This window comes from Cornus florida, unplaced genomic scaffold (genome assembly GCF_030987335.1).
Source record: "Cornus florida cultivar Cherokee Brave unplaced genomic scaffold, ASM3098733v1 CherokeeBrave_3.0.0_Hap2_Chr09, whole genome shotgun sequence".
Lineage (NCBI taxonomy): Eukaryota > Viridiplantae > Streptophyta > Magnoliopsida > Cornales > Cornaceae > Cornus > Cornus florida.
In genome coordinates this window covers 43,754,609-43,772,763 of record NW_026775579.1, presented here as the reverse complement: position 1 = coordinate 43,772,763, position 18,155 = coordinate 43,754,609, and the positions used below count along the sequence as shown (strand labels likewise).

The window sequence follows — 18,155 nt, the reverse complement described above, 5'->3', positions numbered from 1 at the left end:
TCTAGCTATCATATGAATCCTAGCATTTCTATGGACCTTCAATAAGGTCCCAAAACAGAGAACAAGGTCAAAAAGGGGTAGTATGGGAAGAGGTGCAATTTCGACCCCACCACCAGCAACGGAAGACCTGAGGGTTACTAGTCCCTGCCACGGGACTTTGTATATAGTAATGGTGTTCAAATTTACTATTTTACCCTCCCAACTTCTCTGGAATAACAGTGTCATCTTCCAGCAACTGTGTTTCTGCCACGTGGACGGTTGATTACTCCAACCAAGCCTTCAATATGATGCTATGGACTAGCCTTTGGGTCAATGGTCTATTTTACCCCATTTGCTTTGGCATTTAGTATTCTTTAGCACTCCTCAGTTTCTTCAAAAGAAGAAAACAAAATTTGTTTTCCAAAATTTCCCCAAAAACATTAAACACAAAACAGCGAAAAGAAGTGTTTGTTGAGTAAACAAAGTGAGCAAAAACAAGAATCACCAGCGCATCTTTATGGTGCTTTCTCTCCTTTTAATGTGCTTAACTCTTCCAGGCCCAGTACCCCCTTTCACTGCAACCAAAAGAAAAGCAATCACCCCTTCATCCCTCCCTCTCTCCAAATATATATATTTATATATATAGAGAGAGAGGAGTGGAGGACTGGGACCACATTTGTGTGTGTGTGTGTGTGTGTGTGTGTGTGTTAGAGATACTTTATAGAGGGTTTATAACTTCATATGCACCACCTGCAGTAAAAACATTTTTTTTTTTTTTAATTTAATCCACAAAAATATTCATAATTCCATAAACATATCATTTTCTATAAACTGTACACTTCTACTTATTCCAAGCCTACAACCATTTTTTGAATCTTCTCTGACTCTGGGAAACATCAGCTCTGTTCCCTATACCTATCTTTCAAATCTTCACATTCCCCTTGGTTCCCACAAAAAAAAATTTAACCCAAAAAAATATATATGTTAATCCAATTTCCCTCACCTTGAATGTACAAATAACTTACCCTCTATACTCTTTAGACACCATGGCTGATCCACAAAATTCAGCCATGAGCGCGCACACACTCTTAACCCAAAGCTGCCAATCCGACCCGTCACCATTGTGCTCATTTGCAATGCCCTGGTCGGACCCTCCAGCAGCCGTGAGAGGGCTCCGTAATTCCCCTCGCGAAGTGGAATTTCGAATTCAACTTGCGACTCTTCAACCAATTCCACAGTCAAAATCTTAAACCGGACCCTCCGCGGAGCCACGTGAGGAGGGCTTCTCTTTTCATTTTTTGCCTCACTGCTACCTGTCTTCAATGAAAATTCTACCTATGAAATCTCGGAACCTCTTGGAGTATAGCTTAGGGTCGACAGCTGAGATCGAGGTAGGGTCGGCTTGTAGGGATTTGTATGCATGCTCCAGCTTCTTGCTGATATCGTAGTCTTGCAAAATATCAATGATCCCAAAATAGAGGACTACTTCGTAGATTTCACCACTGCGTGAAGGGGTCAAACTACTTAATCGACCCGGTGTATATTGATCGAAGTCACTCCTACGACACATTTGCTCTGCCCTCGCAGGCATGTTGGCCCCCAACCTGATCAGTGGTTTCCTGATAGAATGAAATGTTCAAATTCAAATTAGTACGTAAAGCGGACCAAAATAAAAAGTAAAACCTGAATTGAATGCAAGAAAGAAACATTTATACAAAGCAATAAAAACTAATAGCGATTAACTCACTCATCTTCAAAAATCCAGTTCAATTTTCATATCCATATCAATTTCCTCTACGTGTTAACTTAATCACAAAGATCAGCTGTGCAATAAATTGGTTTTCGCCATAGCACATTGGAGGTTCACCCGGCAGTTTAGTAAACATAGCATACATCCTTCATCCTCTACGATTCAATAAATAACGAGTAGGTGGGAAGCAATTATCATACAATTAACATCTAATGCCATACAAATTATAGAGGTGAGACCCAACAAAATGTCCTTTCATGATTGTACTGTGACAGAAAATATTTGGGTCTTAGCTGTAGACTGTTGGCAATTTCAGATAGTAATATTTCTAATTCTGCAGTAGAACTTGGATACTAGCTCAAGCTAGAGAGAAATAACGGAACAGCTAGAAAAACTTACTGGCCAGCTAGAATTCGATCCATATCTTGTAGCTCTGCTTCAAGAAAGCGACAGCCACGCATAAACTTCTCATTTTGGTATGACTCTTTTTTGCCTGAAAAGGAGCAGATTTTCAATTCAACAAATCTTGTTGCCCCAAAAGATTATCTATCAAAAACTGTAATGACATGTTCAATTACCATTACGCAAAAGAAATGGCGACAACCCCATTTTGTCAACCGTATTGTCATCACGGAAGTGAAGGCCAACTAAAAGACTATAATCCATGATTTTTTCGGCTTCCAAGAACTCACAGTCTCGATCAATTTGTCTGTAGGCAATTCAAGCATATGATGAGTGACAGTGAATTTTGGTAAGCATAGGAAACTATATGTATAAAGATTCTAAGGTTTATACTCTTTAAACTCACTTTATGAGTTCTTGGAACCATTTTGGTTGGAGGTGAAACACATAGTTGAGATCGAGGTCCTTAAGGGTAGTGGTTTCATCAATTTCCCCTTCAGGCTTATCTGTGGTCCGGCCGTGAGATGATCCCTTCAGGTCAAACCGCCTATGGATTCGATACTCTGAGCAGAACAAGTTGCCCATCACAATGAAGCGCGTCTGTTTTTCAATCACACAAAATATAATTCAACACATGGATGAAGCGCAACCAATAATAAGACCACTTGAATAGAGACAATTCAAATTTCACTCTCACAACACATACCTTCAGTCCACCAATTGGTTTGACACAATGCACACCAAAGAATTTGGTCACAAGAGAATTTTCATATTGACGAACATGCTGGTAGTAACTCATAAGCATCTTAATAAGCACCTGGAGAGATTAGCAGACTTCAATTCTTGACCAGGTTTCCAAGAGTTTGAAAATTTTATAACTTTTACCAAATTCGCTATCAGTGTATCACAATGGTGTTTTGAAATTACACAAGATAAAAAAGTCAAAGAGATAGGCAATTGACTAACCTTCACTTCCGATTTCTTCACTGTTTTAATCATAAATCTATCATCCTGAGTCAGGTAAAAGAAGCTTCCGCTCTTCCCCGGAGAAGAAAGCTCCCTAAGAGCATCATTTCCACAGATAGCTAACATGTAATCCGCAGGATCAACTTGAAATAGCCCCCTCAAATGTCTGAATAACAAAACAATTAATCACCAACTACAATCCCAGTAATCTAAAATTGTTAATAGAGGTTAAACATTTGAACTTTTGACAATAACAAATTGCAGACAAAAATCATAAGTCCATAAAGAATGAAAACAAATACTGCAAATCAATGATTTCACATAAATTATACCTAAACACCATGGGACAATAATCTTTCCACCGGAACTCCCACGATTGATGGGGCGGTGTCATCTTTGATCCCTCCGGTGGAAACCGAGTCCAAAACTTCTCCTTGGGCTCGAAATCACTAGGCTTAAGGTCCCGCACAATCGAAGCATGCTTCCCAACTGAATACCTACAAAACCAACAACACAAAATTAAAACCCAAATCAGACCCAAAACGATTCAATGCCCACAACACAAAATTGAAACCCTAATCAAACTCAAAAGCTAATCAATCAAAAATGACAAACAATTGCAATGAAAATCAACAAACCCACAAACCAATTCATCGAATTACCTAATACCCAGTTGGAGATTCAGCATCAAATCGTAATTCTTATGCCCTTTCGATATAGTCTGTCCCGGTTTCTTCACTTCCCCAGTGAAACAACATGGACCCTTTCGAAACTGCTTAACCCCATCACGATCCGACCCAGAACCATCTCTGTAAAGCATCGAAGCCTCCACATTATCGATTATATCGCAAGTGATATCACCAGCTTCACCATCGGATTCCCAAATACAAATCCTCGGAAAATTCCTCTCCGTCCAGCTCCCTCTCGACGTGTCCACCGACGACCTCTTCTTCGTCGCCGTCGCGGTCGTCGCCACCAACAACTCGCAACTCTCATCCATCAATGGGATTGACAATTTCTGATTCAATTTGCAACCTTTTTTCTGTTCTTTCAGTTCCTTCCCACTCGAACTGTTGCTGTTGTTGGCGTTGCTGGGATAGAAAGTTCCATTGAGAATGGCTTGTTGGGTGAGCAATTGATTCGATTTGGCGCCATTGTTGATGTCTTTGTTCCAGCTTCCGACGTAGCAGCTACCGTCGACCCAAGTGAACACGCCGTGGCCCTTTGGAACCCCATTCTCCCAAACGCCGTCGTACCGGTTCCCGTTCGCCCAAATCAGCGTTCCTCTGCCGTTGATTACCCCAGTCCGCCACTCGCCGATGTATTCGTTCCCGTTCTTCCACGCGTACCGCCCGTGGCCGTCTTGGAGGTTTCGCCGCCACCACCCCTCGTAGAAGTCGCCGTTGGCGTATCGTTTCTGGCCGTACCCGTGCTTCCGGTCGGACGACCACGATCCACGGTATGTGTCGCCGTCGGACCCGATGAAGGTACCGGATCCCTCCATCCGACCCGACTTGAACTCGCCCTCGTAGGTCGCCCCAGATGGCCACGAGAACTTCCCTTTGCCGTGGGCCTTTCCTCTCTTCCACTCCCCCTCGTACATACACCCGTCGGTCCACAGATACTTCCCCGATCCGTTCGGTGTGTTCCCCGAGAAGTTCCCGGTGTAGAGATCGCCGTTGGGGAGTGATTTCTCAACGGTGGCGACGGTGGTTGTCGGAGTCACTCTCCGTGTGGTGGCTTGTGATCGGCTCCGACCGATGAGAGACACAGCTTGAACCACCACTGGTTCAGTCTCTGTCTTCGTCTCTATCTCTAGAAATCTCTCTTCTTCATCAAATGGTAAAACTGGTTCTGGCATTTTCCGTTCAGTTGTCTCTCTTCTCCCTATTAACCTCGCCGGAAGTGAACTGGCTCACCCAGCATTTCCGGCGCTTTGTCTCTCTACACTGCCTATATATTACTTTATATATATAAATATTTCTCTCTCTAAACCTCTCTATTTCCGAATGGGTTGTCCTGGGAGAGGAGAGAAGAGAAGTGGAAGAGGAATAGAGAAGAAAGAGATAGAAAGTGAAAGAAAAAATAGAGAGAGAAACTGAAAGAGTGAAGAGAGAGAAAGTTAGGAGTTATAAGCCGGTATATTGCATTGGCATAGGGAAACGTTGGTACTATGCAAGTAATATGCGACCAGCTCAGCTCAGCCTTTTTATTCTCTAAAGACGAAAATGCCCTTGGACGTGTACCATAATTACATCGGATCAGTGTTTTTTCCCAACTGTTCAGTCTCTCTCTGGTTCCATCGTGACGTGACGGAATCGCCTAGGAAGCTGAGGCCTGAAGGTCGAGTTCGTGAGGTGGAAAAATAAATGCCCTCACATATGCATTTATTTACATGTTGTGCCATTGTCTTGAGTCGGGTGGGCCCACACCGGTCGGTGAACCGTCCAACGTTGACGATTCTCTGCTTTGGTTAAATTATGATTTGGAACGTTTCTATTTGGAATGGACCATTTTATCTAATTATAGTCTTTATAAAATTAGTAATACAACTAATATTCATACCATGTCAAATTTATTAAGATCTTTGTAAGTAGATATTTTATAATTATTTATTACCAAACATAAGTTTTTTTTTTTTTTTTTTTGGAAATTAATTATTTCCTAACATGGTTGATCAAGAGAATCTCCCTAATTTTTGTACATAAATCAACCGTTTTTGGTAAAAATCTAATTTTTAAATCAAGGATTTTATACTTTATAAAAAGATTAACAATTATGAAAATGAAATTTGGATTCGGCCGGTCACTATTTGCATAAAATATTTTCTAAGCCGAATCATCCGGATTCTATAACTTGCAAAATCATTAATTGATGGAAACCATTTTAGATGATAATTTATTATTGGACATTACAGTTCGATAATTCATATGATTTCTTATTAGGTTTCAATGATCTTGAAATAAATAATAATAATAACAATAATAATATCAAATTCTCGTAAAATAAATTTGGGCGGGTTAAGGATTATCCCACGACACCTTAATCTGCACCAAGTACAAGTTTTAAAAAAACCTACCACATCTCAGCCCACGTCGTACCACTATCTTTTTTATAATTTTTTAGGTAAAGTATATGACTAGAAATTTTATATTCTCTATTATTTTGTTTCCTTAGCTAAAAATTTATTTTTTACTTTAAAATTTTAAAATAAGCGTGTCCAAGACTCCAAGTTAGACGAATTCCAATAAAATTCATGATTGATAATACTATAAATCATATAATTTTAACTTTAATTTACATAATTATTTATGTCTTAAAAATATAAAAGTTATAAATTATTCTTATATTCAGGTTCCTCTAGTTAGTAAAATATTTATTCAAATCCCAAATTAAAGCTCAAAATTAATTTGGGATTTAAGGTTTAAACTCATACCTTGTCCACTCTTGTAAAAAATTTTAACAGAAAATCGGGTTACGCGAGTTAGGCCCACCCAAGTCTCACTCCTAGTAGAAATGCAAATGAACTAAGAACCAAGCTAAACTTTGATTTATTTGAGCTCAAGCTTGTGGCGAGTTTGAAAAGTTGTGCTCGAATTCAGCTTGTCATTATTTTGAAAAGTTCAAACTTAGTTAAGCTTGTTTCATAAAATAAAAAATAATAAATAAAAAGAGAAAGAAGAAAAGAAAGCCTCGATAGTGTTTAGCCTGGTTTAAACTCGTGTTCAAAATTACTTTAATTCATTCATAAACTCAAAATAATTAAAAATCACTTCCTAAAAAGTTATATTTCTAAAAAGCACAAATTAGAACGCAGAGAGTAATTAAATTTGAACTCCCAATACAAGAGGTGAGTTGAAAAACTTTAAGAGTTCAAGTGTCTAAAGACAAAAGAAATGTATGTGCACCGTGATAAATTATAATATATTTTTAAAAATCTAATACCACTATCCTCAACCAAACAAAAATAATAATAAATACTATCTACTTCCTAAGTTAAAGTTAATATGAGAATAATTATTTTGTGGATATAATGTTAAAATAATTATTTTGTCCACCGCCTACTAAATATTTTCATTTTAAAAAGAACCATACCAAACAATGACTTACAACACATTAAACTTCTTTCTTTTATTCGAGTTTGATAATCCATACAACTATAGGTTTTAATGATAGCAGGAGAGTGGCAAAATTTGTGGAAGTGCCCTTCTCTGTAATGTCACATTTTCATAAGATAATAATGCATATATATATATATATATATATTCTTTATTTTTATATAATATAATGAATAGCAAGCATGAATGAAGTTGAAAAAAATCAATATTTAAGTTTATTTTTGGGCTTGTACTTACCCTAAGTAACCTTTTTTATCTTAATCCAAGCAAGCATTGGGAATGGTGGTGCATGATGAATCATAAAGGTGTGGACCTATCTAAGCTTCTGTGGACCCCACTCTAAGCCCCCATTGATGTAGTGCGTTGCCCTATTATAAAATAGTGTTAAGATATTTTGAATCATAAAAATTAGGCTTGTATATTTGCAATCGTCTCTTTCCACTCACTATAATCAACTCGTTTATGAGGTATTTTGAGATTGGGTAAGATTTGTACGTGAAAATTTCATTATAAAATTAACACATCAAACCCTAATTTGTAACAATCTCCACATATCATTCTACGATACAATTAATAAATAAAGTTATCTTTTGAATCATGTTATTTATCTTTATTTAACTTTTTTTGGGGGGAAAAAAACTATATAATAGTACCTTCTTCTTTTTTTTTTTTTTTTTTTTTATTGTATCTTAAAATAATAACGGCAATATATATATTCATTTGTGGGATGTAGACTCTATTAATTTATTGATCCACAACAGGCTAATTGAGTCAAATCACTCAGATATTTCACGTTCGATTCTTATCCTATACATAAATACACGAAGATATTGGATGCTTCGTGTGCATTCATGAAAATTAGTGATACTTTTGGATGCCCACTCAAACCTCCCAAGAGGTTTTTTTTTTTTTTTTTTTTTATTTGAACAAAAAGAAGGATAATGGAGACCATGTTGAATATATATGGACATGCTATAATACCTTATGATAAAGTCAATATATAATGACATGGGTCTCCAAAACTATTGAAACATTATCCATGTCCCAAAACACTAGGCCAAATTTGTCACACCAGCTGTTAAACCATGATACAACCCTTGTTCACTCTTTTTATAGACTTTGTGGGCATTGGTGGATGGTGATCATAAATTGTAAATACAAAATAAATAAATAATAAATAAATAAAAATTTCTAAATGAGCTCCACCATACCTTCGTGACCTCTGCAGTTATGTATCAATACTGTCAGCTCTTTGATGGCCATAATGCCAAAGAATAAGGTTGGATGGGTACATATAACAACCCCCTGTTCATCAATGTGTGCCAGCTCATCATTTTTCTTTGCTAGGGTTTAAATTAAATGACTCATTGAACAATGAATATCCCACTGTGTTAATGGGCCTCATGGCCCAATAATGTCTATGATCTCCTCCTAGTGACTGTCTAATCTTTAATTGGTAGAGAATGAATTTGTACTATTCTCATGCATTTCTCACTTGTCACAATACCTCCAATCATAACTATCATGGGTAAATTTTATTCCACTTTGTACAAGTGATATTTACATTAATGGGAATATTCACTTTGTTAATGGGCCTCGGGTCCAAATAATGACTTTGATTTCCGCGAGAAGGAATTTGGTATGTCTGGTGCACCGTTTGTATATCGGGCACATTAAAATTATTCGTACACAATACATGTGTAGGGACGGTTCAATTTAATTTGGGACCTTAAGCAAAAAAAAAAAAAAAAAAAAAATGGTCTTTTTCAACAATGGAAATAAAATTAGTCACAACTCAAAAACAAAATATACAAATATATATACATACAAATTTATAACAACAAAAGTTAATAAAATTTAAAAATAATTAAAGAAAAATAACCAAACCTGGTTTAGAAATCTAAATCCAATACTTCTACAAATTTTTCGAAAGAATAAAAATAAGTTCATAACAACTGTAAACTTGTAATGAGAGGAGGAAGAGAAGACTCGTGGAAAAAAAGAAGATAAAACATATATATCTATATATATATATATATATATGAAAAGTTTTTGCCATTTTTCCAAACAACAACGTTAAATAGATGTTTAATATTTTACTATTGGTGTAACTTTATTTAATGATACAAATTTTTAGGCCCAATATTTAATTTCTATATTGGTTAGGATTTTATTGTAAAACGTGAATGAGAGTAGAAAAAGGGAGGGAAAATATGTAAATTTTTGGGGCCCAATATTAAATTTATGTATTAATTAGAGTTTGACAGAACAGGGGAGAAAAAAAAAAAAGAAAAAAAAAGAAAAAAAGAAAAAAAAAAAAGAGTTATTTTAGGATATAAATATTTGAGGTCTAATATAAAATAGGAATAAATGAGGAGAGAGAGAAAAGATAAAAAAATAAAAAATAAAAAAAGAAAAAAAAAGAAAAAGAAAAAAAAGAAGAAGTTATTTTTAGGATATAAATATTTGAGGCCTAATATAAAATCAAAACGGAGGGAGAGAGAAAAAAAAAGTTATTTTATGATATAAATCTTATTTTTTTATATTTATTAGAGTTTAGATAATTATAGTATAACTTAATATAAGAAAATTTTAAAAAAATTTGGGCCTTTCTATTAGCCGAGGCCTTAGGCAACCGCCTAAGTCGCATAACGCTCAAGCCGGCATGCAACGCATACACAATACGCGCAAGAACGAAAGGCTCTGATTGCTCGATGCACGCATACTGAATATATTCTCGATCTCCTCCTAATGATATTTACATTAATTTGAATAGTTCAAAATTTAAAATTTCAGGAGTATAATATCTTTAGTAATAACACCTCACACAAATAAATATATTAATTTTATTTATTTATTTTTGTTTACATGTAATGTATTATTGATCAGGGCTATGTAATACTTTCCCCATAAAGTGTGGCCTGAAATAGTCCTACAAAAATATACTCAATATAAAATCTATTATAAAATTTAAGGCGGCTGATATTCTCTAATGTCACCACGTAAACTACACTCGCCCGTGTAAGTTATTAGAGAAAGTTTAACTTTTTGTATTCTTTACTAATAATTTGTTCTTATCGTTTGGACATTTTATTTATTTATTTATTTAGCATATGGTTTGGACATTCAACCGTCTATTGAAGCACCATAAACTAACAAAAATTATTATTAATAAATAATCTGTTGAAAAACACTAAGATCAAATTTTTGTTTTTATATCTCATTTGGTGTTATTGCTAAGTTGTCACAAAGCCAAAAATCAATAATTTACCTTTGGATAACTTGTTTTTTAGTAGATATAGTAATATTTACACACAATATTTTATTCATAATATTCTCATTGGAAAATCAAACATAAAATATGAGAAATAGATACCATGAGGCATTTGATTGTTAATTCAAATATATTTTTTAATAATCCATACCAACTAATTAAGCTTCAATTAATTAGTTACACAAACTAATCAACTAAGTCCAAAGATAATTGTCTATTATTTCTATTAAGTCTATCTAGTGATGCCCTAATCCTTGTATTCAATATTACTTCGTAATGCAAACACAAAGCAACAAAAACAAAAAAAGTAAAAAAAAATTCAATTATTTAAGTCTTACACACGGTACCTTATTACATTGCATATTTAAATGCAAATTTGCAAAATATAAAAAAGGTTTAGCCAAACGATCCCTTTTACGACTGGGCCCACCAACCTTATCTGGCATTGTGGAGCCCACTCAAACCTTGTTTTAGCTGTATTAGGGCCCCATTTACCGGTCGTTTTCGGACACTTAAACGTGCCACCTGTCAAGATAGTTCGATAGGGACCCTTTCAACGCCTCCACATGTCGCCTAAGGAAGCACTAAAACATACCTGCCACGTCGGACTAAAGACACATTCTCTATCCCCACGCGCATTTGACTCACGCGCTACACCTCCCGCCAATCACGGGACTTACTATTATACTCTCGATTTTATACGCTGTTGAAGGATGCCACGTGGCGTAACCACAGTAATTGTATGATTAGGACTGCATATTAATATAATCACGATTATTTTGTTAGTTGAAATGAGTTCTAATAATAAACAATGATAGTAATAAATATATATTACTAAGATGAGATTATATATTATTTTGACCAAAGATAATGGGTTTTGATAAGTTAATCCCAATTAGCAATTAGAAGAAATATAAAATAAAAGAGTGAATGTAGAATGTGATATAATTATATGTTAAAAATATAGTTATGCGAATGACATACTTATATTTATTTGAATCTAAATTAGCTGCCTAAAATAATAAATATGGTGAGGTCATGAACATGACATGTAAAGGGATCAATAAATGTTAGAAATATTTTAATAAAAATAAATTAGATTGAATTATATTAATATAATACTTATCTTTTATTTAAATTTTATATTTCTATCACAATAACCGCTACTTTTTAAACCTTATAAAGAGTGTCTTCATCTTTTTGTGTTGATCTTATCTCTTGAATCTCTCCAAATTATGTTTTCTTTCAAACCTCTGTTATCTCTTCATATGTTTTGTTTGGCACCGATAAATACAGACTTGACTTATTTTTTCTACAATCTTTTACATAAAAAAATTATCGATGATTAATATAATATAATATACTATAATATAGATATATCTATAATATAATATAGATATGGTATATACTAATATATTATATTTGTTGTATAATAATTTAATAATGTTATATAAAATAAATAATAAATCTTTTTTTTTTTTGTCCCAAACAATAATTTACACTATTATATAATATATTATATTTTAAATGTATTTTTGTTAAATAAAAAATAATTTACACTAATATATAATATAGTATAATTATATAATAAAAATATTACTTTTATTAGTATTTAATATATAGTATTAGTATATAACATTAATAACATACATTTTAGGACTAAAATCATAAAACCTCCACTATTTTTAATTTTTTATCATAAAATCCCAATCTATTTCTAAAAACTCCAGCACATTACAAAGTTATCACATTACCCCAATTCTATCAATGAGGCTTGTTAAATGACTAAATTGCCCTTATGATATACTATTTTATTTAAAAAAGCAAAATCGATATTTTACAAATTACAAAATTACCTTCAAATACAAACTTGAATATTATAATTTAGTTCTAGTTAATTTATGAATATTATATTATGTATTAAATTATAATTTAGTTCATCTAATTTAAATAAAAAAATCTTTCGTAGAATTCATAATTTGGTAAACAAAAAATTAAATAAGTCATTAAAACATTATTATTTATTTTATATTTAAAAAAAATTGAATCATTTCATACTTCAAAAAATTGACTAATTACTACACAATTTAAATATAAAAATTGTCAACAATTAGGATACCTAATAATTTTTTTCAAATATGTTTAAATGGCAAACTAATAGATTTTGGATAACCACTAAATTTTGAATAAAATTCTAATTACAAAAGTTTAATTCTTATTTTTAAAATGGTATATATAAAAAAAATGATTGATAAATGCATAATTTGATGGTAAAATTTTTAAATATTCTTTTGATGTCTTCGGTCATAAATTATTTAAAATTTTAATTCAAACATTAAAATTCAATCATTTTAAGTGAATGAGTAAATGACGGCTTCTATTATTTAATATGTTTAGGGGCATTTTTGGAATAACAAAAAAAGTGTAATAACACATGGTTGGTCCATGTTTTTGCAAGAGTAATTTTGTCACTAAAAATATTTTGCCAATACAAGTAAGCAGCATACGCTACTTTAACATCCGAAACTAACATAATTAGAGCAATATGATAACTTTATAATAGTGTTGAGGTTTTTAGAAACATATTGGGATTTTATGATAAAATTTTGAAAGTAGTGGGAGTTTTATGATTTTAGCCCTACATTTTACTTGAAATAATCAGTGTATGTGTACTAATAATAGGGAAAATGTTTTTGCTCAACAGTATCAAAAATAGGAGAAATACCTTCTCTTTTTTTATGTTTCCTCCTTTCTTTACAAAAATTGAAAACGCTTTCTGTTATAAAAAAACAAAAACATATTATTAAATATATATATATATATATATATATATATATATATATAGGGAGAAAGCGTTTTTCATTACTAAACGCAGTCTTACGACCCTTACATATTAGAGTTGACTACTACTATTTGTATAATAAGGAAATAACTATCAACTCTAAGACAACATAATTTCACATGCCTATCTATCAAACCAAGCTATCAAATTTAAGACAACATTGTTTCATATGCCTGTCCATCAAACCAAATTCTCTTAAACTTTTGTTTCATCTATCGAGTCAAATATTCATCTCTTATATTTTGTTTGTAAATTTGTGTTTTAATTATTGTTATTCTTGTCTTAAGATTTTATTTCTAAACATTGTAAAATTATAATTTTTTTATTTATTCAATTGTGAAAGACGTGAAGTACAAAAAAGGGTAAAAATATTTTCCAAGAATCTAAAGCTTATAGTCTTTTTTTTTTTTTTTTTTTTTACATTGTATTTTATTATAACAGTAAGGGAATCATATGACATATGTTGTATATTAGTTGGCCTATGTACTGTGCCGCTGGATATACGTATTGTTTATCAAATTTGTTCCACGTTTGGCTTGGTTGTTGATGTGACTGCGGGTGTATGGTATAAAAGAAGACAATATTATCTTGTTTGGGTCCAATTTTATATCATTAAAAGAATAATATCCCCGTTGGTAAGTTTGAAATTTCATAGGACGTGACGATCACAACCGTTTGGAATATAAACACAATTTTTTTTTTTTTTTACATTGACAAAAAATACATTTATACACATACATTTTTTGAAAGGACTTAAAATTTAGGAATACTGCGCAAATATAGTGGTATATGTCCGACAATATATACTTATATAATATAATGTAAATTTATGGTAATAAATAAATTTAATATATATATATATATATATATATATATATATATATATATATATAATGAAAATAAACACACGTAGTTATATAATACCAATGTACAATAATTTGTATTCTAACAATAATATGTTTCTACTCAAACTATTCCCTCCCTGCAAAAATAAATAAATAAAATTTTAAATTCATAAACTAGTTTATTTTATTATTATATTATTTTTGGGCTCATGTGCATGCATGGCAGACTCCGTTAACTCTAATCCAAACAATAAAATTTTTAACTCATGAGTGCAATTAATTGTTACATGTTTCAAAATAATTTTTGTAAGATCTACTAAAATATGACATAGTTTTTGATATTAATGAAACATAATTATTTTAAGAGGTACAAGTCTAAAGAAAAACTTTATTAAGGGGAACAAAAAAGATATTTGAAGTATTTTTTTTATTATAAAAGGTTAAGCTAATAGTTTTCTAATGCTACGATTGCAAAATTATCAATTAAAGTGATACAATTAATAATTTTGCAACTCAAAATGCAAGATGATCACATTTACATTGATATGAAGTTGAATTTAGATTTTGTGACTAAATTGTGTTGAATATATATTTTTTAAAATTTTCTAATATAAACTGGATCGTGCTTTTTATAAAGTACCATAACCGAGTTTTATTTTGTGCGTTTTCAAAATTAATATATATTTTTTATTTTTGTCGTCTCATTTTAATAAAAATTTTGCACTCTTATAAATTTTTTACGTGTAAAACCATATAAAGGCCTCACATTTTCAGAAGTTCAGAATCGACCCTTAAAGGAGTATATCTTTTCAATTTTCTTTTTGGTTTTTAAGATAAATTTTCAATTGAATAATTATCAAATTTATGTTGAAGGACCTGGAGGCACTCTTACTTCGCATAACACTTGATCAAATGACTGATTTGCACAAGTCAAAAGCGTTCCTTCGTGCAGAATTATTTTACACATGTAGATCTATATTTATATTACTTTCTTCTACAACTATATATAAGTGTGAATTTATTTGGAATGTGTTACGAAATTATTTTTTTGATACTGGTCTTTAAATTTAGACTCATATTATATTCAGACAATTGATATTGGTTTGTAATAATTTATAATATATTATATTTTTTTACCCAAACTCATATCACCAAATTAGTGATATGTGTTTTGGTACTGTAGCGATGAAAATAAAGCAAATTTTTGAATTTCTCAAAACGAATTTTCGTTACCAAACATGATTTCGATTTCTATCCAAAATACTCCTACAACAAACAAAATGGTTGTTTTGGTATTGGCAAAAAAACATAACGTTGCATGCCAAACGGGCTGATCTCCGTTTAGCATAGCATTGGAGAGAGAGAATCAAAAATGCGTTTTAAATTTAAAAATTCTCTTTTAATGTCTTTGGTAAAAAGAGTATATTTATGAAGAAAAAAAAATTATAAATAGTGTTTTAGATACAACAGTTATCTCTTTGATATTCTATATATATATATTTTATTTTGTTAAATTAGGGGAGTCTTTAAAATTCTATTGACATGTGTTTTTTTTAGACGGTTGTGACATGTGTTTTTTTAGACGGTTGTTGTAAGCGTGTTTTGAGTCACTAAATAATATTCTCGAATTCTCCACATATAAAAAAAATTAAAATTATTTATATTTAATGTTTCGTTTGGTAAGAAGAAAAGAGAAAGGGTGGATAGATTATAGAAAGGAAGGAACAAATTTTTTTCGTTTGTCAGAAAAAAAATTAGAAGAGAAAAGAAAAGATGATGAATGAGTCATCGTAAACAAATTTTTATCCTTTCGAATAAAGACGAAAGAACCGAAAGAGAGATACAAATATTTTATTTATTTCTCCTTCTCTCCCTTTAATTCAAAATTTTTTGGGGAACTTAAATATTTTTTCAAATTGGGGGAACTTAAATATTTTTTCAAATCGGCAAAGAGAGCGGTTGGCTTCATAAGAGTCCCATGAATCACTGCCCGCTCTCTGTGTTCACACAATTGCTCCCCCTGAAATATATGTGAAAGGGACTGATGCAAATATGAACTGTCCATTCACGAACTCCTTGTGAGGTCGGGTCATTTTTGGAGTTTGAAATTGTATTTCTAATGAAAATGATCATTTGTCTAAAATAAAATTAAAAAATAATGATCATTAATCATCAATTCAATCATCTTTACATTTTTTTCAATTTTTTTTTTTATTTATTTAAGTTGACTCGAAATAGTAACAGTGTTTTTGCTTTAGAGTATTTTTAATACTATTTCGAAATTTATTTGATAAAGTAAATTTATTACAAAAATTTTGAAAGCAAAAATATTAAAATATATTTGGTAAAAAATATTATTAAGTTTGAAAAATTGATTGGATAGTTAAAATGTTATTTTAGATATTATTATTTTTTTTTTTTGGAATTGCGAAATCAACCAAAAGTATTATTTTTATACTTTCGATTTTGAACTCTTTTTTGGAAGCGTTTCGGTACAATTCAAATGACAACAAATATTACCAAGCATGCTTCATGCATTTACTTCGCTACAGTACATTAGCAAAAACAAAAAATACGAAACAAAAGCATTAGCCGAAGATGCCCTTGCTATTAAACTTATACGATTAGAAATGAATTGAGTTGTTCATTAACAATTAAAAATGAATTTGTTTGAATTTCGATTCAAACTTGTTTATTAAGTCGAACTCGAATTTAGTTCGTGAGCGTTTTAGCCAATATTCGATTTTAAAACTTGTTTAGTAAACGAATCGATCATGAATTATGTTAGGCTTAGGTTGTGAATGCTAAACTCGTGTAGGCTCATACGTGTTCATGAAAATAAGCTTGTGCACAAGTTAATAAATATAAATTTGTGTAGGATTGATATGATAAGTTTGAAACTTTTAAATTTACAATGTTAATGTTATTTGGTTAATTTGGTTTGAATGAATGTTTATTCGATTATATAATTTATATTTATAAAAAATGAGTGAAAAAATTAGATTTTATTATTATTATTATTTTGAGTGAAAGCTTTAACACTTATAAATATATTCGGAAAAAAATTACTAACTTGGAACTTAGAGTTAGGTGTTTGCTATTTTTCTTATCAACCCATAATATACTTTAATTGCATTGCATTTCATTTTTCTAAAAAAAATGTAATTATAAAACCATCTCTCCCAAAGCGTCCTTCGCATATTCTTGTCGTGTCTAAACTATAATCATAAAATAAAATATTTAAATTTCATGTCAAATGCATCCTTGTTCAATTTTCTTACTTAGCAACGCTCAAAAACAAAACACTTGTTATTCTTTTTTTCCTTTTCCTCCAAAGCATATATCGAAAATAATGATTAGAGAAAGAAAAGTTTCCACTTCAAGACCCAATAACTAGTATTTTTATTTTAAGAGAAATGATAGGTCTTTCGATCTTAATTGCCTACTCCTCTTTCAAATACAATGTAGTTGGATCATGTTGGAACTTTTAAATTTTTTTTTCGTAAATATCTCTTTCTCTTCGATTCATTCCCAACCACATTGTATTTGAAGGAGAAATCGACAATTAAAGTAGAAAGACCTATCACTCCTCTTATTTTAATACAACTTTGTTAGTTCCAAATTTGTTCTCTATAAAAAAAAATATATTTAAGGAGATAAGTTCTCAAGGTATTGAGGTAAATTCATTAAATACTTAGCTCATGATTATTATTAATTCATCTCTTTTTCTTTCAAATTTGTTCTCTACGCTTTCCTTTCTTTCTGAGTATGATTATTATGAATTCCTCTGTTTTTCTTATCCTTCCTTGTTTTTTCTACTGAAACAAACATGGCCTGAGTGAGAGTATAGAGTAAACTGAAAAAGAAAAAGCAAAAGATAATAATGTTAGAGAGAGAAAGAGATGATATAACTGAAATGATGTCGTTGGCAGAAGAAATCTGTTTTGATTATTCTCCGATTCGACCGATTTCTCAAAAA

The 18,155-nt window shown here is 31.4% G+C and overlaps 1 protein-coding gene across 1 annotated transcript; it reads right to left on the bottom strand.

Moving 5' to 3' along the window:
* Positions 1-730: 730 nt before the first annotated feature.
* On the bottom strand, positions 731-5,260 carry LOC132273773 (phosphatidylinositol 4-phosphate 5-kinase 2-like). The gene is made up of 8 exons (XM_059774833.1): positions 3,760-5,260; positions 3,430-3,594; positions 3,098-3,263; positions 2,838-2,948; positions 2,538-2,731; positions 2,308-2,438; positions 2,129-2,222; positions 731-1,598 (listed from the first exon to the last, which is right to left on the bottom strand). Exons 1-8 carry the CDS (start codon positions 4,956-4,958, stop codon positions 1,289-1,291), a joined length of 2,370 nt encoding a protein of 789 aa, XP_059630816.1. The 5' UTR covers positions 4,959-5,260; the 3' UTR covers positions 731-1,288.
* Positions 5,261-18,155: the final 12,895 nt, after the last annotated feature.